A 24,126-nucleotide genomic window follows, 5' to 3' on the forward strand; every position below is an offset into this window, starting at 1 on the left:
CAGCTTCATTAGCACTATCTCTATTCCTAGCCATTGTTTATATACCTACTGTTATATATGTTATATTTTATATATAATTAAGGGGGTTGCTCATTCATATATTATTCATGGCCTAGTGGATGGTGCTTGTAACTGCAGCACTGTTCCCATTCACGTCAATGGGGGCAGTGCTGCAGTAGCCAAACCTGTCCACTACGCAATGAGTGAAGCTGTGTAGTTTTAGCGCTGGAGCTAACATGAAATAGCTGATCTGCGAGTGTAATAAATGTCAGACCCCCGCCAATCAGATATTGATGGGATAAGCTGAGGATAGGCAATTAGTAGGAAAATCCTGGACAACCCCTTTAATGGAATTATTGTTTCACATATAATAAAGTTTCTGAAAACTTTAATAATACCATAAAATGTCTAACAAGTATATACTGTACACATCCGGTATCCAGAGTCAGACTGACCCACCAAAGTACCAGAGGATCCTCTGTTGGTCCCAAAATCTGACACATAACCCCTTTAGGACCAACAATTTTAGCAACACGCTTTTAGATTTTTCATCCTCACCTTCCAAGGACCATAACTTTGGTTATTGTTCCATTGGCATAGACATATGAAGGCTTGTTTTATTTTGTTTTTGGTGGGTGAGGAGAACAAGCTGAACTTTTTTATGGAACCATTTGTGGTTCCATGAAGTATACTGCGAAACTAAAAAAATTGGGGCTGAAATAGACAACATGGAATTCTGACATTGTTTTTTGGGGTTTTGTGTTTACAGTGTTCGCCCTGCGATAAGAACTAATACCAAATGCATAGTTTTAATTATCTTTTATTACTTTTATATAAAAAAATAAATACATTTGGCATTGTTTCGCCATATTCTCACACATTCTCACAGCGTTCACCATACTGGACATAAAACATGATATTTTAATAGGTTGGACATTTTTCAGATGCAGTGATACCATGATGTTTATTTTTTATCTAATATGATAAACGACTCTGGCTGCCGAGATTGATGACTGCATGAGAGCACAGCTCCCGCACCTCAGCGACTGTTTCCCAGCAAACCCTCCACCACAGCCTCCAAAAACAGGTCAGAGTACTCCTGTACTGTCCCCCAACACCATGGGCTGATCTAAAAGGATGCTCCCCAGGATAAACAGAGAAAACTTGGAGAGGTATTTTGAGAAGGGGAAGATCCAAGATGGAGCTCGGAGCCCTGACCGCGCTGCTTCCTCCTCTCCAGTACGCGCTCCAACACCGGCGTATAACCCTGGACCCGACTCTCCTTCATCTCCCCCCGATGTATTCAGCGACTCCCGTCCAACCTTCCCGTCACTTCCATCCACTCCTGAGGAGGTTAGAGAAGCGAGCTCCGGTGGTGGACACATCCAAGATGGCGCTGCGGATATTCCCTCTCCATCAGGCAGCCGGCGGAGTCGGCGGCAACGTACAGAGCACCATCCGGATACTCAGGTCGGTTCTATTTTAACACCCTCTGCCCCTGGGCCATTTGGGAAGGATGCCTTCATAGCCCTCCCTGCCTCTGAGAGACCTGCATCGTAGGGTACTCTGAAGCAGATGTTACTGGCACTAAAATCACCATTCATCATGATTTGACAGCCCTAATCGCCCCTTTATCTGCTAAAGTCCAAACAGTAGACGATAGGGTATCACATTGGAGTAAAAATTAGAGACTTTGCTACCTCTCAGAATGCGGTCATAGATGCACATAACGATATAGCAGATGAGGTGGAAGTCATCAAAATGAAAATGGCCAACCTACAAGATCGCTCACGTAAATTCCCAAGGATGGCCGTACTTATGTAATCCGCACCTTTGAAGAAGGCAAAGCATTACTGAAAGACTGGCAAATTCCCATCTGTGAACCAGAGCCGAGGCAACCTCATCTTGGAGTCCAGCCAAGGCAGAATAAGATATAACCTTCCCTTCAACAAACAGAAGTTGGATCTCTTTCTAGGCGTCATGGGTGCATCTGTTGATCCCTCTAAGTCAAGTAGCGAAAAACGGCCTGGACCTGCTATGCAGGAGTTCTCCGGGACTTGGGCCCTATCCTACTAATGCCCCGCCATGCTCTAGACGCTGTCAAGTTATGCCCTTGCGCACCACTTCAGGGTGTCCTGTTTCTTCTCTCTCCTTTCCCCTTTTTTAAGAGGGGTGGGGATGGAGAAAGTTTTCAATTAGCTGGTTATAGCACCGTCTGCAGCTTTTTTTTTTTTTTTTCATGGGTGCAAACCCCCCTGCTGTGTACCTCCTTAAATAATTCAGAGAGCTACCGTAGCTTTCAGCTTCATATTGGAGCTGTCAATAGAGGCTTTACTCTATATTGGGGGATTATTTTCCTTTTTGTTTTTTAGTTTATCTTTGGTTGCAATTCTTTATTCTGATGTTTTCACTGTTCACTATGACTATGGTAGGGGTTCTCTCCAGCACTTCAGCAGCCAAATTTAGTGATATCATCCAAAACCATGGGATTGAAAGTTCTTTCCCTTAACGCCAAGGAGCTCAACTGCCCACAAAAACTATCATATTTGTGGCAAGAAGCGGTTTCTTCTGGCGCAGACATACTCTGTATACAGGAGTCCCACCTCCTGCAGACTGATGCCTGCCACATTAAGCACCGTCTATTCCCTAATATTATACATTCGCATAATGTGAAAAAATCTAAAGGGTTTTTTATTGCTTTTAAAAATTCTGTCTCTTTTTCTTCTATCTCTTAGATTACCGATCAGAGGGGCAGATACATAGTTTTGGTATGCATGGTGAACAACTTCATTTACACGTTAGTGAACATTTACGCTCCCAATGAACGTCAGTTATTTTTCCTCCACAAGGTAAAACAGGATAAATTGATATTATGTGGAGATTTCACACAATCGCGACCCTTCTCTTGACTCTACTAACCCTTCCAGACAATATTCCTTGGGCCTAGCAGCATTTATTCACTCCGAAGGCCTGGTTGACTTCTGGTCAGCTAAGCACAGCCAAGAGAGGGACTACACTTTATTTTCCACTATACACTGTTCCTATTCTCGAATTGACATGTTCTTAGTGGATCACACAGTCTTGTTTCACACACTGGAATCTTCTATCGGTCTGATTCAATGGTCTGTCCACGCCGACATAATGCTCCATCTAGCTGAACAATACCAATCCATACCCCCTCCCATTTGGCGTAATAACACCTACATATTTTTAATTCATCCAACATCCAAGGCTAAACTCCTGGATCCTAGGGACATTGCGGAACAATTCTGTCTGTAGTATAGAGACCAGTAGAATCTTAAAGATAATGTGACACTACCTGAAAATTATGAGACTTTGGTTAGCGATTTCTTGAACAAGGCCCAATTACCACAATTATCACCATCACAGTTAGCCTCATTAAACGCACCAATTTCAGAACTGGAGTTGAAGAAATTAATACCATCTCTCCCTATGGGTAAATCCACCGGGAATGATGGACTGTCGAATGAATATTATAAACAATACTATACCCCCCGGCTCCTTTCCTGTTGGACAGAACACAATGTCAAGTACACCTTTCCCCCCAGATATGCTGATTGCATTGATTGTCACCTTGCCCAAACCAGGCAAACCCTCAGACTCCCCCCAATACTTTAGGCCCAGATCCCTGCTCAACTCCGACATCAAGATTTTTGCCAAACTAATAGCCTCCAGACTGTCTACAATTCTCCCACATATGGTGAAAGACGACCAATCTGGATTTGTCAAAGGCAGACAAGCCTCCGACAACACGAGGAGATTATTTGACCTTTTTAATGTAGCGGAACTTAAGAAAATTCCCCTGGTGGCTGTCGCGCTGGACGCGTTTGAGATGGGATTCACAGGTCCTATAATTCATGCAGTTCAAGGCTTATATTCTGACCCAGTAGCCAAAGTATTTTCTGATAGCTTTCACATCACTAATGGTTCCCGTCAGGGATAACCCTTATCCCTGTCTTTGTTATTTTGTTATATGAATTATTACATCCGCACTTGTTACCTTGTGTAGGATGTCTATTGTGGTACTTGTGGTTCGCCGCGGGCATCCTCCACCGTATGCACTTTGCTGGGGATTGCCATTAGCAACGGGCCACAAGTGCAGGATTTGCTCCCCTATATATATATGCACAACTGCATGTGGGTTTGAGCACCTCCTGCTAATGCCAACCTGTCTTCTTAGTTTGTATATATAGATTCCTGGAGGTGTATAAACTCCAATTTAAATGTGCCTGTTTTCCATCTACAGGCCACATTTAGGTGCACCTGTGCAGCCTGGGACATATCAGCCAGTCTTGAGTGGGACTCGCAGACTCCTCCCTCCTCCCATTGCAAGCATAGCTACATGCTGGAGGTAACTGGTGAGCTGTTTGTGAGTCGGCCTTATGCTCCTGTAATTTGCCCACTGGCTCCTGGTATTGCCCATACGGCTCAGGTAGGAGAGTGTTAGGTCCCGGGCTACTTGAGAAACCTTGGCGTGGTGCCCGGGCTTAGACATGTTCTACACCGTAGGACATGTTGACTAATCTCTCAATTTTAAAATCAGTTTGAGGGTTTAGTGAGACTGCAGAGTGCACCTGTCTTTGTTATTTTGTTATATTGTTATATTAATTATTACATCCGCACTTGTTACCTTGTGTAGGATGTCTATTGTGGTACTTGTGGTTCGCCGCGGGCATCCTCCACCGTATGCACTTTGCTGGGGATTCCAATTAGCAACGGGCCACAAGTGCAGGATTTGCTCCCCTATATATATGCACAACTGCATGTGGGTTTGAGCACCTACTGCTAATGCCAACCTGTCTTCTTAGTTTGTATATATAGATTCCTGGAGGTGTATAAACTCCAATTTAAATGTGCCTGTTTTCCATCTACAGGCCACATTTAGGTGCACCTGTGAGGCCTGGGACATATCAGCCAGTCTTGAGTGGGACTCGCAGACTCCTCCCTCCTCCCATTGCAAGCATGGCTACATGCTGGAGGTAACTGGTGAGCTGTTTGTGAGTCGGCCTTATGCTCCTGTAATTTGCCCACTGGCTCCTGGTATTGCCCATACGGCTCAGGTAGGAGAGTGTTAGGTCCCGGGCTACTTGAGAAACCTTGGCGTGGTGCCCGGGCTTAGACATGTTCTACACCGTAGGACATGTTGACTAATCTCTCAATTTTAAAATCAGTTTGAGGGTTTAGTGAGACTGCAGAGTGCACCTGTCTTTGTTATTTTGTTATATTGTTATATTAATTATTACATCCGCACTTGTTACCTTGTGTAGGATGTCTATTGTGGTACTTGTGGTTCGCCGCGGGCATCCTCCACCGTATGCACTTTGCTGGGGATTGCCATTAGCAACGGGCCACAAGTGCAGGATTTGCTCCCCTATATATATGCACAACTGCATGTGGGTTTGAGCACCTCCTGCTAATGCCAACCTGTCTTCTTAGTTTCCTTATCCCTGCTAATATTCATACTTGCCCTTGAACCCCTTGCACAACAAATCCGACTCACCAGCACCATAGAAGAATTAATGATAAATGACTAGGGATGAGCGAACCCGAACTGTATAGTTCGGGTTCGTTACCGAATTTTTGGGGTGTTCGTGACACGGACACCGAACCCGAACATTTTCGTAAAAGTCTGGGTTCGGGTTCGGTGTTCGGCGCTTTCTTGGCGCTTTTTGAAAGGCTGCAAAGCAGCCAATCAACGAGCGTCATACTACTTGCCCCAAGAGGACATCACAGCCATGCTACTATTGGCATGGCTTGATTGGCCAGTGCAGCATTTTGACCCCAGCCTCTATTTAAGCTGGAGTCACGTAGCGCCGCACGTCACTCTGCTCTGATCAGTGTAGGGATAGGATGCAGCTGCTGCTATTAGGGCCAGATTAGGCAGGGATTTACGTACTGAAGTGATCGATGTACAGCTGTGTATCATTCAACCTCTGCTATTCAATTGCTCACTGTTTTAAGGCTGCCCAGAGCGTTTTTCCGTCACTTTTTTCTGGGGTGATCGGCAGCCATTTTGTGTCTTGTGGTGCGCCAGCACAAGCTGCCACCAAGTACATTTAACCATCAATAGTGTGTTTTTTTTTTTTTTGCTATATCCTACATCAGGGGCTTGGCTGTGCTTGCTATTTTATTGAGGGGTAAAATACAATTGCCAAAATAGCAGTACCCTAAATCTGGTGTTTCAGCTGTGGCTAGCCAATTGCAATACTGTCTGCTGTCTAGCAAAGGATATATTTTTTTCTGGGTTGAAATACAATTCCCAAATTAGCAATTCCCCAAATCAGTGGTTTCTGCTGTATCAGGCCAAGTTTAAATCTATCCATAAAAGGGTATATTAGATTGAAGGTGCGGATAGGGTCATTCTCATAACTTCAAACGCTACCGTGGCATCTCCAAGTCCTTATTCGTCCGTAAACGTATACCTGTCATCCACCACCTAAATACTAGGCCTACAATTTATATTCAGCTAAATTAGTGGTTTCTGCTGTGCCTGTATTAGTGTAATACGGTACCTAAATAGATAGCCAGATAGTGTTAGGTGCCTGTAAAAAAAGGCCTGAATTTGAATTCAATACATTGGGCCAAATAATTTTTTTTCTTATTGTGGTGAACGGTAACAATGAGGAAAACATCTAGTAAGGGACGCGGATGCGGACATGGTCGTGGTGGTGTTAGTGGACCCTCTGGTGCTGGGAGAGGACGTAGTCGTTCTGCCACAGCCACATGTCCTAGTGTACCAACTACCTCAGGTCCCAGTAGACGACAGAATTTACAGCGATATTTGGTGGGGCCCAATTCCGTTCTAAGGATGGTAAGGCCTGAGCAGGTACAGGCATTAGTCAATTGGGTGGCCGACAGTGGATCCAGCACGTTCACATTATCTCCCACCCAGTCTTCTGCAGAAAGCGCACAGATGGCGCCTGAAAACCAAGCCCATCAGTCACATCACCCCCATGCATATCAGGGAAACTGTCTGAGCCTCAACTTATGCAGCAGTCTCTTATGCTGTTTGAAGACTCTGCTGGGTTTCCCAAGGGCATCCACCTAGCCCTTCCCCAGCGGTGGAAGACATAGAATGCACTGACGCAATATCTCCCTAACTGCACACTGGGTAAATGTAGTGGCGGCTGGGCCCCAGGCGGAGAGCTGTTTGGCGCACGTCCTTCCACCGCCAAGGATCGCAGGGCAACATTCTTTGCCTCCTGTAGCCTCCTCCTCCTACTCGGCTTCCTCCTCCTCTTCTTCCACCTGCTTATCCAGTCAGCCACACACCTTCACCACCAACTTCAGCACAGCCCGGGGTAAACGTCAGCAGGCCATTGTGAAACTCATATGTTTGGGGCACAGGCCCCACACCGTGCAGGAGTTGTGGCGGGGTATTGAACAACAGATCGACGAGTGGTTGCTGCCGGTGAGCCTCAAGCCCGGCCTGGTGGTGTGCGATAATGGGCGAAATCTCGTCGCAGCTCTGGGACTAGCCGGTTTGACGCACATCCCTTGCCTGGCGCATGTGCTGAATTTGGTGGTGCAGAAGTTCATTCACAACTACCCCGACATGTCAGAGCTGCTGCATAAAGTGCGGTCCGTCTGAACTCCACCTTGCACATGCTGGACAGACTGTGCGAGCAGCAGCAGGCCATAGTGGAGTTTCAGCTGCAGCACGCACGGGTCAGTCGCACTGCGGAACAGCACCACTTCACCACCAATGACTGGGCCTCCATGTGAGACCTGTGTTCTCTGTTGCGCTGTTTCGAGTACTCCACCAACATGGCCAGTGGCGATGACGCCGTTATCAGCGTTACAATACCACTTCTATGTCTCCTTGAGAAAACGATGATGGAAGAGGAGGTGGCCCAGGAGGAGGAGGAGCAGGAAGAGGGGTCATTTTTAGCACTTTCAGGCCAGTCTCTTAGAAGTGACTCAGAGGGAGTTTTTTTGCAACAGCAGAGGCCAGGTGCAAATGTGGCCAGACAGGGCCCACTACTGGAGGACGAGGATGAGGATGAGGAGGAGGTGGAGGAGGATGAGGATGAAGCATGTTCACAGCGGGGTGGCACCCAACGCAGCTCGGGCCCATCACTGGTGCGTGGCTGGGAAGAAACGCAGGACGATGACAATAAGCCTCCCACAGAGGACAGCTTGTCCTTACCTCTGGGCAGCCTGGCACACATGAGCGACTACATGCTGCAGTGCCTGCGCAACGACAGCAGAGTTGCCCACATTTTAACGTGTGCAGACTACTGGGTTGCCACCCTGCTGGATCCCCGTACAAAGCAATGTGCCCACCTTACTTCCTGCACTGGAGCGTGATAGGAAGATGCGCGAGTACAAGCGCACGTTGGTAGACGCGCTACTGAGAGCATTCCCAAATGTCACAGGGGAACAAGTGGAAGCCCAAGGCGAAGGCAGAGGAGGAGCAAGAGGTCGCCAACGCAGCTGTGTCACGGCCAGCTCCTCTGAGGGCAGGGTTAGCATGGCAGAGATGTGTAAAAGTTTTGTCACCACGCCACAGCTAACTGCACCACCACCTGATACGGAACGTGTTAGCAGGAGGCAACATTTCACTAACATGGTGGAACAGTACGTGTGCACACCCCTCCACGTACTGACTGATGGTTCGGCCCCATTCAACTTCTGGGTCTCCAAATTGTCCACGTGGCCAGAGCTAGCCTTTTATGCTTGGAGGTGCTGGCCTGCCCGGCGGCCAGCCGTATTGTCTGAACGTGTATTCAGCACGGCAGGGGGCGTCATTACAGACAAACGCAGCCGCCTGTCTACAGCCAATGTGGACAAACTGATGTTCATAAAAATGAACCAGGCATGGATCCCACAGGACCTGTCCATCCCTTGTGCAGATTAGACATTTATAACTACCTCCCCTTAACCATATATTATTGTACTCCAGGGCACTTCCTCATTCAATCCTCTTTTTATTTTCATTTTACCATTATATTACGGGGCAACCCAAAGTTGAATGAACCTCTCCTCTGTCTGGGTGCCGGGGCCTAAAAATATCTGACAATGGCCTGTTCCAGTGGTGGGTGACATGAAGCCTGATTCTCTGCTATGACATGAAGCCTGATTCTCTGCTATGGGACCTCTCTCCTCTGTCTGGGTGCCAGCCTAAACATATCTGACAGTGACCTGTTCCAGTGTTGGGTGACATGAAGCCTGATTCTCTGCTATGACATGAAGCCTGAATCTCTGCTATGGGACCTCTCTCCTCTGTCTGGGTGCCGGGGCCTAAAAATATCTGACAATGGCCTGTTCCAGTGGTGGGTGACATGAAGCATGATTCTCTGCTATGACATGAAGCCTGATTCTCTGCTATGGGACCTCACTCCTCTGTCTGGGTGCCGGGGCCTAAAAATATCTGACAATGGCCTGTTCCAGTGGTGGGTGACATGAAGCCTGATTCTCTGCTATGACATGAAGCCTGAATCTCTGCTATGGGACCTCTCTCCTCTGTCTGGGTGCCGGGGCCTAAAAATATCTGACAATGGCCTGTTCCAGTGGTGGGTGACATGAAGCATGATTTTCTGCTATGACATGAAGCTTGATTCTCTGCTATGGGACCTCTCTCCTCTGTCTGGGTGCCGGGGCCTAAAAATATCTGACAGTGTCCTGTTCCAGTGTTGGGTGACATGAAGCCTGATTCTCTGCTATGACATGAATCCTGAATCTCTGCTATGGGACCTCTCTCCACTGTCTGGGTGCCGGGGCCTAAAAATATCTGACAGTGGCCTGTTCCAGTGTTGGGTGACATGAAGCCTGATTCTCTGCTATGACATGAAGCCTGAATCTCTGCTATGGGACCTCTCTCCTCTGTCTGGGTGCCGTGGCCTAAAAATATCTGACAATGGCCTGTTCCAGTGGTGGGTGACATGAAGCCTGATTCTCTGCTATGACATGAAGCCTGAATCTCTGCTATGGGACCTCTCTCCTCTGTCTGGGTGCCGGGGCCTAAAAATATCTGACAATGGCCTGTTCCAGTGGTGGGTGACATGAAGCCTGATTCTCTGCTATCACATGAAGCCTGATTCTCTGCTATGGGACCTCTTTCCTCTGTCTGGGTGCCGGGGCCTAAAAATATCTGACAATGGCCTGTTCCAGTGGTGGGTGACATGAAGCATGATTCTCTGCTATGACATGAAGCCTGATTCTCTGCTATGGGACCTCTCTCCTCTGTCTGGGTGCCGGGGCCTAAAAATATCTGACAATGGCCTGTTCCAGTGGTGGGTGACATGAAGCCTGATTCTCTGCTATGACATGAAGCCTGATTCTCTGCTATGGGACCTCTCTCCTCTGTCTGGGTGCCGGGGCCTAAACATATCTGACAGTGGCCTGTTCCAGTGTTGGGTGACGTGAAGCCTGATTCTCTGCTATGATATGAAGCCTGATTCTCTGCTATGGGACCTCTCTCCAATTGATATTGGTTAATTTTTTTTTTTTTTATTTTTTTTTTAATTCATTTCCCTATCCACATTTGTTTGCAGGGGATTTACATACATTTTTCTGCCTTTTGCAGCCCTCTAGCCCTTTCCTGGGCTGTTTTACAGCCTTTTTAGCGCCGAAAAGTTCAGGTCCCCATTGACTTCAATGGGGTTCGGGTTCGGGACGAAGTTCGGGTCGAGTTTGGATCCCGAACCCGAACATTTCCGGGAAGTTCGGCCGAACTTCTCGAACCCGAATATCCAGGTGTTCGCTCAACTCTATAAATGACATGTCACATGTCATTTCTCTATATGCGGATGACATCATCCTCACAGTCACGAATGCCAGGCAGTCGCTGAGTCAGGCATTCTCCATTATCTCCGACTTTGGGACCCTCTCATATTATAAAATTAACAACTCAAAGTCCCAGGCTCAACCAATTAACATCCCTCTGGATGTATTAAGATTCTTGAAAAGCATGTTCACACTGGATTGGCAATCCTCATATCTCCCGTATTTGGGAATCAAGCTGACATGTCCTTGCATACCAGAGCAACTATACACCCCTCCTCTCCACCATGGCAAAAGATTTTGCAAGCTTTAGTATGAAGGAGGTATCCTGGGTTGGCAGGGTAGCGGCATTCCAGATGATGACGTTACCTAAACTGATATATGTATTCCGAGCTTTACCAATTCCGGTGCCAGATTCCTTCTTTAAGGAAGCACAAAAACTTCTTAATGCCTATGTATGGCGTTCAGGCGCCCCAGAGTAGCCCAATCTATAATGGTCAGGAAGAAAAAAACGGGGGCATTGGCCTTCCCTCAATTAAAGACTACTTTCATTCCACTGGCCTTTCCTTTCTTAAGGATTTGGTGGAACTCCACATCGCGAAAGTCATGGGTTAATATTGAGTCTCAATTCATACTGAGAGGTACTTTAAGAGACCATCTTTACCTGGCAGCATGGAAACTTAAAGCTCTTAAACACTCCCTCATGACAATTGCGAATGCCAGCTCTTTGTGGTCGCAATTCCACTGCTCTCAAGGAAAATCCATCCCCCCGAACCTCTCCCACATTTCTATGTATGTCTTGGAAGGGCTTATTGGGGATATCAATCTTTCATCCTGGAGGACAATGGGTATCACCTTAGCCTCTCAACTTTTTGAAAACTCAGGGATGGTCTCTTTCGAACATCTCCATAAGGTCAAAAAATTACCTAATTCTGAATTCTTGTCATATTTGAGAGTTCGCCACTGTCTTAATTCCCTCCTCCATTCCCCTCCAAACTCTCAGCTGGAAATTATCAAATTATTCCAGACCCAATCCTTAGCGAAGCAAAACACCACGCGTCATATATATGATCTACTAGGAGACAAATCTAAATTTGCTAAATCTCTTCCAATGACCAAATGGGAACAGGATTTGAAAACCACTTTCTCAGAGGAGGAGTGGGTCGAGGCAGTGAGCTTCATTGGGTCCGCCTTCAGATGCACCTCTCATTATGAAGCTGGTATGAAAACCCTACTTAGATGGTACTTTACCCCTCAAAGGTTGAGGAACAGCATGTTGCTGGAGAAACTGTGGGAAAACTGGGTCCCTGTATCATACCCTTTGGTCGTGTCCAAAACTCGAGGCTTATTGGCAACAGGTTTTTAACCTAATCTTTCAAGTTTCGGGAATATGTGCAGTACGCCAGACCTGCAGGGTATTGCGATTGTGAGGTCACGGTTAACGGCAAGCGAGGGTTACTCACAGTTCTATAAGGAAACCCTGGGCAGGCATACAGCAGTGAAGGAGAGGCTGGCACAAGAGTCCTCTGGGGCACACTCTGTATTTAGGGACCAGGCCTGGTGTTGGATGAGGTGCCCTGGGTGTTGCTGGTGTTTTATGTGCCTGGGGCAAGGTCCCTTTGAGGTACGTGACGCCAGTGCCGGTAACGGTGGCACACCGGTGGAAGGTCTTAATAAGCAAGGAACACAGATGGCAGGGTGAACCAAACTTTGCTTTATTGTAATAAATTCCACTTTGTACAGTTAGATGGCAACTCAGTTCCACATGTCAAGTACACTTCACAAGCAGAGTTTCACAATCATGGCAGGTATATGGTTGTTCGGCAAGATACACAGAGGGTAAACATCCACATGCGCAGAATCAGGCTGTACAGACTCCTCGGAGATAGTGTACACTGTTCCTTTCGAACTCCTGTCTGGCTTTAATCCCAAGGCCCCGGATACCTTATTGTAGGCTTTTATCCTTGGTAAATAATCCTCCTCAGGTACTCATTCTTGCTCCATACTTCTATTCTCTCTGCCCTTCAGCTTACCTATACTAGCTGAACATGTTGACTCCGCTCGACTTAGTGGGAACTACAGGGTTGCTTCCAGGAGGTAACCTCTTCCCCTGGGTTAGATCTTCTGAGCTAACCATGGCTCTCTGGATCAGCAGATAGACTAGGATCCCTCTACTAGTCTCCTGGTAGCAACTAAAAGCCTGGACTGTCTAGTTGCATGTCAGGAGAAAGCTCTGGCTTGAGCCTTCTAGCTTGTCTCTGCAGACTCCTGACCTTCAACCACCCTTCCCTGTCTGGGCCTGGACCTTTATACTAGGGGTACTCTAGCTCCCTCTAGCGTCTGGGATGACTAACTACCGAGACTAGGCCTGATAATGCATATCACAGGGAAAAACATTGCACAATACAAAAACAATACTTTACAAATTACCTAAAATGCACAATTAAAGATACCATCCCTGTCCCTAGTGAGGAGAAGTAACGCACACCCCAATTGACCCTTGTGTAGTGCCCACACTTATCTAGTGGGGCCACTACATACCACCACGCTTTAACGTTGCCCGACCTCGGCGCAACATGGAGGGGCCCTGCCCAGCTGGATACTGCACCTGAAAAAGAGACCAAAAAGCAAAGCAGGAAAAAGACATCTACATTTGCGGGAGCACATTACATGCATAAATCAGGCAGTCCACTGGCTTAGGAAAAAGTAACGGTGAAAAGGGGCGTCGCTCTCTTCTGTCAGGATCATATGAGGGAACAGGGGCGCTGACCTAGCGCAGCGTAGCATTACTACCAGGATAGTCCACATGTGCAAATTGTCCTTAATAGAACAGCAAGAGATAATAAAAAAACAATTTAAAAGTTCTTGGAGGCTCAAGGGACAAATATGAGTCCGTACCCAGGTTCCTTTCTTATTTAGTGTGAGTGTCTGTCACCAGCAAGGTAGAATAGCAAATCACAGAGGCTCAGGTACTTTTGAGTCTATCACTGGGCACGGTTCCTTAGTATCAAGTTGCACAATAAAATGACATAATATAAAACAAGTGCTGTAATACCCCTGATCAACCTGAAAAGGGGATTAAGGGTAAAAGGTGCAACAAAGGAACAGGCACAACTTGGTGTGGGATAGTAGAAGCAGGCAGGAGGTCCTGGAAACACGATGGCCTTGCTGACATTTTTATTTCAGTGGGTGACCACTACCACTGAGCCGTGGGTAAACTGGCAGCAGCAACAAAGGACCAAAACAAAGGACTCCTGTCCTGGAAGGGTTAAATTTTCAGAAATAATCCCTTGGCAAAGCAAATCAAAGGCCTAGCAGGCTAATTCACAAGGGCTTATCATAATCACCCGGCTCTGCTGGCAAATAAGGCCTGTAGTAATCCTCCACAGGCGGATGTGCCCACATTACAGTATCAGGGGGCAGCTGCAGCATGAAGGGACCCCTAATAGGTATTGGCCCCATAGGCCTAGGGGTAAAGGCAGTTGTGGACCGCACCGGTCCAGGCATGATTATGGTAGGCTGTGCTGGATTAGATACCGCCGCCGCAAGCGGTCCGGTGGGCTTTGGAATAACCGACTCTGCGCAGCAAGTCACAGGGTTAGAGGGCCTTCTTGGGGGCTCCGACGGAGCGGTGGTAGCAGAAGGTGGCCTACGGGTGGAGACAGGCACCCTTACCTCTTCCTTCTCAGGCGGCGTCTGGATCCTGGCGGTGGCAATCTTGCGCAGCTCCCGCAACTTTTCTTCCAGACGGACGATCTGGTCACCCAGGCTCTCGGTCTCAGAATCGCTGTCTTCTGCTGTCGCCGCCGGCGCAGGTACAGTGTAGGATGCATCGGACACGGCCGCTGCAGGTTCCGGTGGTGCATCAGGTCTCCTACCCTTCCGGATATTCTCCAGGGTAACGTTGAGTCCTTTGAGATTCTCCATGTCTTAGATCGTTTTCTCCCGGCGAGGCAGCTCGGGGGATGGATAGGGACTCACCCATTTCTCCAACACGGTTGGCTGCCAAAATACGTTAGGTCCAATGAAAGAGCCCCGCTCTTGTAATGCGTGATGGGCCGGTTCTGGAGAGTGCTCAGGTTAACGCTCGCAGCCAGAGTAGTCCTCATCTGCCTCCCAGTCCTCCGGTTCTTTCTTGGGACGGGTCACGGCAGTAGCATATGGGCCTCGCAGGCTCTCGGCAGGGGTGAATTCCACTTCCTCTCCCTCGCGGAGGTTATGCAGATGCTCGGGGAGGTAATCTCTCTTGACGGACCTCCGGTTAACATATAAGTCTCTGCCAGTAGTGTAATCTTGTATGAACCTGTAGCCACGGTTCTTATCAAAAGACACAACCAACCCATTTCTCCTTTCCAGGCGGGGTTGGGTATTAGTGTGACGTTCATGAATAGACTTGGTCAGTTCTTCGTAGTATATCTTAGTCTTAGTATTCCTCTTTATGGCGGCTTCCCGGACCTCTGCCATTAGTGCTGACCACTTCAATGAGGGCTGAAAGAAGTCTCTCCAGGAGCCGTAGTAGTGCTCCGGTTCTTTCCCCAGTGGCGGGCAGGCGGGTTTCTCCGGTCCCGGAGAGTAGGCCGGTGGAGCGTCCTCTGGCTCTACACCAATGTCATCCATGTTTAATATATCAGGCGCGGACATCCCAGCAGAGCAGTCTTCACTCTCCTTCTCTGGAGAGCGACAGGGTGGCGCCAATAAGTTCAGACAGATCCTCCCATTGCACTGGGAGGCCGCCCCCCAGGTACTCCAGTATGGGGGAGGCGGAGTCCATCTCTGCAGACATGCAAATGTCCCGACAGGCGGTGGCGCCGATTTTGAGCTTTTTCCCGCTCTTCTCAGCAAAAAGGCGCCAACTTTTACCGCCAATTCAGGATGAAGATGACGCAGTAGTAAACTCAAGCAAGCTCAGCGGCCATCTTTAGCAAAACGCTGTCTATTCACTGACAGCAAGCGGTGGCTTAAACAAGCAGTAAAACAGTCCAGAAAACACTATCTTCACACCGCAAATGATGACAGTTCTTTGGGCCCAGCAATTCTTCAATAAAGCAATAGGGCTTAGTCACTTTTTAGGTGGATAATAGCACACAGTTTTGTAATCCAACAATGGCGCAGGAATGTTCCGTATCCTGTTCGTGACGCCAATTTATGCAGTACGCCAGACCTGCAGGGTATTGCGATTGTGAGGTCACGGTTAACGGCAAGCGAGGGTTACTCACAGTTCTATAAGGAAACCCTGGGCAGGCATACAGCAGTGAAGGAGAGGCTGGCACAAGAGTCCTCTGGGGCACACTCTGTATTTAGGGACCAGGTCTGGTGTTGGATGAGGTGCCCTGGGTGTTGCTGGTGTTTTATGTGCCTGGGGCAAGGTCCCTTTGAGGTACGTGACGCCAGTGCCGGTAACGGTGGCACACCGGTGGAAGGTCTTAATAAGCAAGGAACACAGATGGCAGGGTGAACCAAACTTTGCTTTACTGTAATAAATTCCACTTTGTACAGTTAGATGGCAACTCAGTTCCACATGTCAAGTACACTTCACAAGCAGAGTTTCACAATCATGGCAGGTATATGGTTGTTCGGCAAGATACACAGAGGGTAAACATCCACATGCGCAGAATCAGGCTGTACAGACTCCTCGGAGATAGTGTACACTGTTCCTTTCGAACTCCTGTCTGGCTTTAATCCCAAGGCCCGGATACCTTATTGTAGGCTTTTATCCTTGGTAAATAATCCTCCTCAGGTACTCATTCTTGCTCCATACTTCTATTCTCTCTGCCCTTCAGCTTACCTATACTAGCTGAACATGTTGACTCCGCTCGACTTAGTGGGAACTACAGGGTTGCTTCCAGGAGGTAACCTCTTCCCCTGGGTTAGATCTTCTGAGCTAACCATGGCTCTCTGGATCAGCAGATAGACTAGGATCCCTCTACTAGTCTCCTGGTAGCAACTAAAAGCCTGGACTGTCTAGTTGCATGTCAGGAGAAAGCTCTGGCTTGAGCCTTCTAGCTTGTCTCTGCAGACTCCTGACCTTCAACCACCCTTCCCTGTCTGGGCCTGGACCTTTATACTAGGGGTACTCTAGCTCCCTCTAGCGTCTGGGATGACTAACTACCGAGACTAGGCCTGATAATGCATATCACAGGGAAAAACATTGCACAATACAAAAACAATACTTTACAAATTACCTAAAATGCACAATTAAAGATACCATCCCTGTCCCTAGTGAGGAGAAGTAACGCACACCCCAATTGACCCTTGTGTAGTGCCCACACTTATCTAGTGGGGCCACTACATACCACCACGCTTTAACGTTGCCCGACCTCGGCGCAACATGGAGGGGCCCTGCCCAGCTGGATACTGCACCTGAAAAAGAGACCAAAAAGCAAAGCAGGAAAAAGACATCTACATTTGCAGGAGCACATTACATGCATAAATCAGGCAGTCCACTGGCTTAGGAACAAGTAACTGTGAAAAGGGGCGTCGCTCTCTTCTCTCAGGATCATATGAGGGAACTGGGGCGCTGACCTAGCGCAGCGTAGCATTACTACCAGGATAGTCCACATGTGCAAATTGTCCTTAATAGAACAGCAAGAGATAATAAAAAAACAATTTAAAAGTTCTTGGAGGCTCAAGGGACAAATATGAGTCCGTACCCAGGTTCCTTTCTTATTTAGTGTGAGTGTCTGTCACCAGCAAGGTAGAATAGCAAATCACAGAGGCTCAGGTACTTTTGAGTCTATCACTGGGCACGGTTCCTTAGTATCAAGTTGCACAATAAAATGACATAATATAAAACAAGTGCTGTAATACCCCTGATCAACCTGAAAAGGGGATTAAGGGTAAAAGGTGCAACAAAGGAACAGGCACAACTTGGTGTGGGATAGTAGAAGCAGGCAGGAGGTCCTGGAAACACGATGGCCTTGCTGACATTTTTATTTCAGTGGGTGACCACTACCACTGAGCCGTGGGTAAACTGGCAGCAGCAACAAAGGACCAAAACAAAGGACTCCTGTCCTGGAAGGGTTAAATTTTCAGAAATAATCCCTTGGCAAAGCAAATCAAAGGCCTAGCAGGCTAATTCACAAGGGCTTATCATAATCACCCGGCTCTGCTGGCAAATAAGGCCTGTAGTAATCCTCCACAGGCGGATGTGCCCACATTACAGTATCAGGGGGCAGCTGCAGCATGAAGGGACCCCTAATAGGTATTGGCCCCATAGGCCTAGGGGTAAAGGCAGTTGTGGACCGCACCGGTCCAGGCATGATTATGGTAGGCTGTGCTGGATTAGATACCGCCGCCGCAAGCGGTCCGGTGGGCTTTGGAATAACCGACTCTGCGCAGCAAGTCACAGGGTTAGAGGGCCTTCTTGGGGGCTCCGACGGAGCGGTGGTAGCAGAAGGTGGCCTACGGGTGGAGACAGGCACCCTTACCTCTTCCTTCTCAGGCGGCGTCTGGATCCTGGCGGTGGCAATCTTGCGCAGCTCCCGCAACTTTTCTTCCAGACGGACGATCTGGTCACCCAGGCTCTCGGTCTCAGAATCGCTGTCTTCTGCTGTCGCCGCCGGCGTAGGTACAGTGTAGGATGCATCGGACGCGGCCGCTGCAGGTTCCGGTGGTGCATCAGGTCTCCTACCCTTCTGGATATTCTCCAGGGTAACGCGGAGTCCTTTGAGATTCTCCATGTCTTGGATCGTTTTCTCCCGGCGAGGCAGCTCGGGGGATGGATAGGGACTCACCCATTTCTCCAACACGGTTGGCTGCCAAAATACGTTAGGTCCAATGAAAGAGCCCCGCTCTTGTAATGCGTGATGGGCCGGTTCTGGAGAGCGCTCAGGTTAACGCTCGCAGCCAGAGTAGTCCTCATCTGCCTCCCAGTCCTCCGGTTCTTTCTTGGGACGGGTCACGGCAGTAGCATATGGGCCTCGCAGGCTCTCGGCAGGGGTGAATTCCACTTCCTCTCCCTCGCGGAGGTTATGCAGATGCTCGGGGAGGTAATCTCTCTTGACGGACCTCCGGTTAACATATAAGTCTCTGCCAGTAGTGTAATCTTGTATGAACCCGTAGCCACGGTTCTTATCAAAAGACACAACCAACCCCTTTCTCCTTTCCAGGCGGGGTTGGGTATTAGTGTGACGTTCATGAATAGACTTGGTCAGTTCTTCGTAGTATATCTTAGTCTTAGTATTCCTCTTTATGGCGGCTTCCCGGACCTCTGCCATTAGTGCTGACCACTTCAATGAGGGCTGAAAGAAGTCTCTCCAGGAGCCGTAGTAGTGCTCCGGTTCTTTCCCCAGTGGCGGGCAGGCGGGTTTCTCCGTCCCGGAGAGTAGGCCGGTGGAGCGTCCTCTGGCTCTACACCAATGTCATCCATGTTTAATATATCAGGCGCGGACATCCCAGCAGAGCAGTCTTCACTCTCCAACATGCTCGATCCTTCTCTGGAGAGCGACAGGGTGGCGCCAATAAGTTCAGACAGATCCTCCCATTGCACTGGGAGGCCGCCCCCCAGGTACTCCAGTATAGGGGAGGCGGAGTCCATCTCTGCAGACATTCAAAAGTCCCGACAGGCGGTGGCGCCGATTTTGAGCTTTTTCCCGCTCTTCTCAGCAAAAAGGCGCCAACTTTTACCGCCAATTCAGGATGAAGATGACGCAGTAGTAAACTCAAGCAAGCTCAGCGGCCATCTTTAGCAAAACGCTGTCTATTCACTGACAGCAAGCGGTGGCTTAAACAAGCAGTAAAACAGTCCAGAAAACACTATCTTCACACCGCAAATGATGACAGTTCTTTGGGCCCAGCAATTCTTCAATAAAGCAATAGGGCTTAGTCACTTTTTAGGTGGATAATGGCACACAGTTTTGTAATCCAACAATGGCGCAGGAATGTTCCGTATCCTGTTCGTGACGCCAATTTATGCAGTACGCCAGACCTGCAGGGTATTGCGATTGTGAGGTCACGGTTAACGGCAAGCGAGGGTTATTCACAGTTCTATAAGGAAACCCTGGGCAGGCATACAGCAGTGAAGGAGAGGCTGGCACAAGAGTCCTCTGGGGCACACTCTGTATTTAGGGACCAGGCCTGGTGTTGGATGAGGTGCCCTGGGTGTTGCTGGTGTTTTATGTGCCTGGGGCAAGGTCCCTTTGAGGTACGTGACGCCAGTGCCGGTAACGGTGGCACACCGGTGGAAGGTCTTAATAAGCAAGGAACACAGATGGCAGGGTGAACCAAACTTTGCTTTACTGTAATAAATTCCACTTTGTACAGTTAGATGGCAACTCAGTTCCACATGTCAAGTACACTTCACAAGCAGAGTTTCACAATCATGGCAGGTATATGGTTGTTTGGCAAGATACACAGAGGGTAAACATCCACATGCGCAGAATCAGGCTGTACAGACTCCTCGGAGATAGTGTACACTGTTCCTTTCGAACTCCTGTCTGGCTTTAATCCCAAGGCCCGGATACCTTATTGTAGGCTTTTATCCTTGGTAAATAATCCTCCTCAGGTACTCATTCTTGCTCCATACTTCTATTCTCTCTGCCCTTCAGCTTACCTATACTAGCTGAACATGTTGACTCCGCTCGACTTAGTGGGAACTACAGGGTTGCTTCCAGGAGGTAACCTCTTCCCCTGGGTTAGATCTTCTGAGCTAACCATGGCTCTCTGGATCAGCAGATAGACTAGGATCCCTCTACTAGTCTCCTGGTAGCAACTAAAAGCCTGGACTGTCTAGTTGCATGTCAGGAGAAAGCTCTGGCTTGAGCCTTCTAGCTTGTCTCTGCAGACTCCTGACCTTCAACCACCCTTCCCTGTCTGGGCCTGGACCTTTATACTAGGGGTACTCTAGCTCCCTCTAGCGCCTGGGATGACTAACTACTGAGACTAGGCCTGATAATGCATATCACAGGGAAAAACATTGCACAATACAAAAACAATACTTTACAAATTACCTAAAATGCACAATTAAAGATACCATCCCTGTCCCTAGTGAGGAGAAGTAACGCACACCCCAATTGACCCTTGTGTAGTGCCCACACTTATCTAGTGGGGCCACTACATATGCACTGATCCTTCCCCTGCGCTAGCACTCCTATTCATCGGAATTAATAATATTCCTCATGACTATAGAGGCATCACTGGTCATATCTTGTTGTGTACAAAACTAGTTATTACTAGGCTTGGAAAACAGTAGAACTCCCTGTTCTTGCTGAGATCATCTCTACCTTGAATGCTTCCTGTAGATATGAGAGGTTGCTCCCTGCTACAATAATCAACACAACTGTCAGAGACAAAATGTGGGCCCCTTGGATATCACACACCAACTTTACTCCATGAGTAACCAGAATATGCAATATGTGTGCTGCTGTTGTGCTGTCATGCTCGAGAGACCGATTGTTGAACCCCCTTATCTATTATGTTAGTGTCTTCATGCTATTTTAAATGTTGGAGAAAATATCTACTTAGTGAACGTCGTGGAGAAGAGAGAAACTCACACTCCAAAGCCTATTAGAGAAGGGTGAACGGGACTATCTCTCTCTGCTCGACATGTGTTCTAATTTTGCACTTGTGTATGTGTTTGATGCTCTTTGATCTACTGTTGCAGATAACAATGGATATACATCTATGCATCCCTTTTTGTATTGCATTGTGGAAAATGAATAAAAACCGATTACTTCTAATATGATAAATGACAAAAGTTGTTTTTTGTTTACATTTGTAAACAATTTTTTACATATGCTTATATGATCACTGTATTGCAGTACTTCTTTATTGCAGTGTATAGTGATTTTACCGGCATCCTATTAACCCTGCATGCAATACGAGTTCGAATATGGCCCTTGACTGCCATGACAACCACTTGCCACTCTATGACTGCATTGCGAGGGGCTCCCTCAGGTAACAGAGGAAGCCCCCTTTCGCTGTCTAACTGCTCTGATGTCATTGGCTGTTATTGACCATGGCATCTAAGGGGTTAACCTGCGAGGATAGGAGTCAGCTGTGTAACACAGTCAGCACCGGCTGTGTTTGGAGTAAGCTCTGCTCTTGCGTCTGATCCATAGACTCATCACAAACCTGTAATGTACATGTACACCAAGGTCATTATATAGCAGTATTATTTTATTATTACCGGTATATATATTATATATTTATTATAATGTTATTTTATTTGTAATATTGGCTTTGGCATACTGATCGCATTTCTGTGTGGTAATCATATTAGTTACTTGTGGGTCACTGTACGGGATGTTATCATACATAAAAAGTCTATCTATATATATCTGTAGACAAGAGTGTTAGCACCGGGGTCTTGCAGCGCTGGGGTCCTAGGTTCGAATCCGATCAAGGACAACATCTGCATGGAGGTTGTATGTTCTCCCCGTGTCTGTGTGGGTTTTCTCCGATTCCTACCACACTCCTAAATCATACTGATAGGGACCTTAGATTGTGAGTCCCATTGGGGACAGTTGGATGCTAATGTCTGTAAAGAGCTGCAGAATATGTCTGCAATATATAAGTGAGTAAAAAAAAAAAAAAAGTAAAATATGTATATATATATATATATATATATATATATATATATCTTTAAGCAATGACCCTGATCAACAAGCTGGTGATTGGGGAAGGTCCAAGATTTGCCATGTTGGGCACATAGGGCTAGTTACGCCACTATGGGACGCTCCTCACAAGTCAGTGACCATTCCTTCTATGAATCTGTAAATTCACAATTGGATAAAATCATGGTTCCGAGGCGACTGACCTGTTCCTTGGGGTCTCCGGTCATTACTCCTGATGGTTCCTTACTCCTGCCAGTGTCTGGACTGTCCTCGGAGTTGGGGCTTACATGCTGAGTGCTATCATGAGACTTCCTCAGGTCGGTCAGAACTACATTGTTATCCTTACATTTGAACTTTCCCCTTTCTTCCTCTTCATTTAAGTTAAAATTATCATTGTCCAAAATCATATTAACTGAATTTCACAAAGTAGATGGCAATTAATACAAAATATAAGGACTTGCGGATGAGACGTCCTGTGCGTACTCCTACAGATGTGCAGCGCTGAACCTGATCCCGGCTTTTATAGGCTGCAGCAGTCTGCACTCAGCTCTGTCCACTTCATAACAATCAAATCCCTTCTTCTGAATACTGAGTGTGTCTCTGCACACAGCCGTGCGGCTGAACACAGAGGGGCCGCCCCTCTCATGCATATGACACAGCAGACGGACTGAGCGGGCACAATGACTTGGCTGCATTTCGCTCTCCACCCGTGTGCAAAATCACGGCTCTCATCACTTCACATAGGGCTCTGATAATGAATCTGGATGTAATTACTAAAGTAACATAATATATATTGGTTACTGTAAATTATAAGAATATTACAACACACCAAGGAGGCTACAGACTGACAGGTCCCAGAACCGTAATATTTTTTATCTGTCATAGGGTCCCAATACCGGAAAAAAACGCTTCCGTTTTGTCCCCATTCATTGTCAATGGGGACAAAACGTAACTGAGTAGAAGGGAGTGCTCCAAAATGCATTCTGTTCCGTTCTCATACCGGAGAGCAAACTGCAGCATGCTGTGGTTTGCTTTCCGTCCTGGGATGCGGAGCAAGACTAATCCGTCATGACCCGCAATGCAAGTCAATGGGGATCCGTCCCCCATTGAACTTTCAATGAAGTTCATGACGGATCCGTCTTGGGTATGTTAAAGATAATACAACCGGATCCGTTCATAACGGATGCAGATGCTTGTATTATCAGTCTCCAGCACCGGTGATGTGTAATAAGATGTTCTTCAGAAGCATGAACATGTCAAATGAGAGCATGGACGGACTGAGAACGGAGTGGAAAAAACACCTAAAAGTGGCCCCATGTTGTCCATATTGACAGAAGGAGGGCCAACACAAGTAGATGGAACCTGCAATACAGCAGTGAGCACAAAACACCTCCCCAGTAGATCCAAATACAGCGCGGCACAAAATACTGCCACCTTCACCGCAGTATTCAACTGTATTATCGTCCTGAGGACAGTGATACCATTGGGTTCAGGAGGGCACTTGTGGCCCTTGGGCAGGTGCCTAAGTACTTAAAGCTCCTAATTAATTAATTAATGCTTAGAGCATCAAACTGTTATGTACGCGGCTTGTGGCTGTGTGAAGGGCTCGGGCATCGGCCCACCAGGGAATTTTCCTGTAGTGTCTATGGCCAGTCCACCCCTGAATGAGAAGGAGGACAACCTATCAGTCACCAGTGGACACAGGAGAAGGTAGGTCCTGCCAGATAGATTGTGACCTCTTCTACACTAAGGGGGGAATTCATCAGTGCTGTATGCTAGGACATTCAAATATTAGCACATTTTGTGATTTTTTTGAAGCTCATATTGC

General features: G+C 47.5%; 1 protein-coding gene across 4 annotated transcripts in view; it reads right to left on the reverse strand.

Moving 5' to 3' along the window:
• The window catches only part of ATP7B (ATPase copper transporting beta), an 88,414-nt gene that overhangs the window by 46,545 nt on the left and 17,743 nt on the right, over positions 1–24,126 (reverse strand). Inside the window, exon 1 of one of the 4 annotated variants that reach the window (XM_040426051.1) lies at positions 22,502–22,773. The exons of the other annotated variants lie outside the window; for them this stretch is intronic. Coding sequence (XP_040281985.1) covers positions 22,502–22,705 — 204 coding nt within the window. The 5' untranslated portion in view covers positions 22,706–22,773. Of the gene's footprint in view, positions 1–22,501; positions 22,774–24,126 lie in introns of those variants that run through there. 4 annotated transcript variants of the gene reach the window in all.

This window comes from Bufo bufo, chromosome 3 (genome assembly GCF_905171765.1).
Source record: "Bufo bufo chromosome 3, aBufBuf1.1, whole genome shotgun sequence".
Taxonomy (NCBI): Eukaryota; Metazoa; Chordata; class Amphibia; order Anura; family Bufonidae; genus Bufo; species Bufo bufo.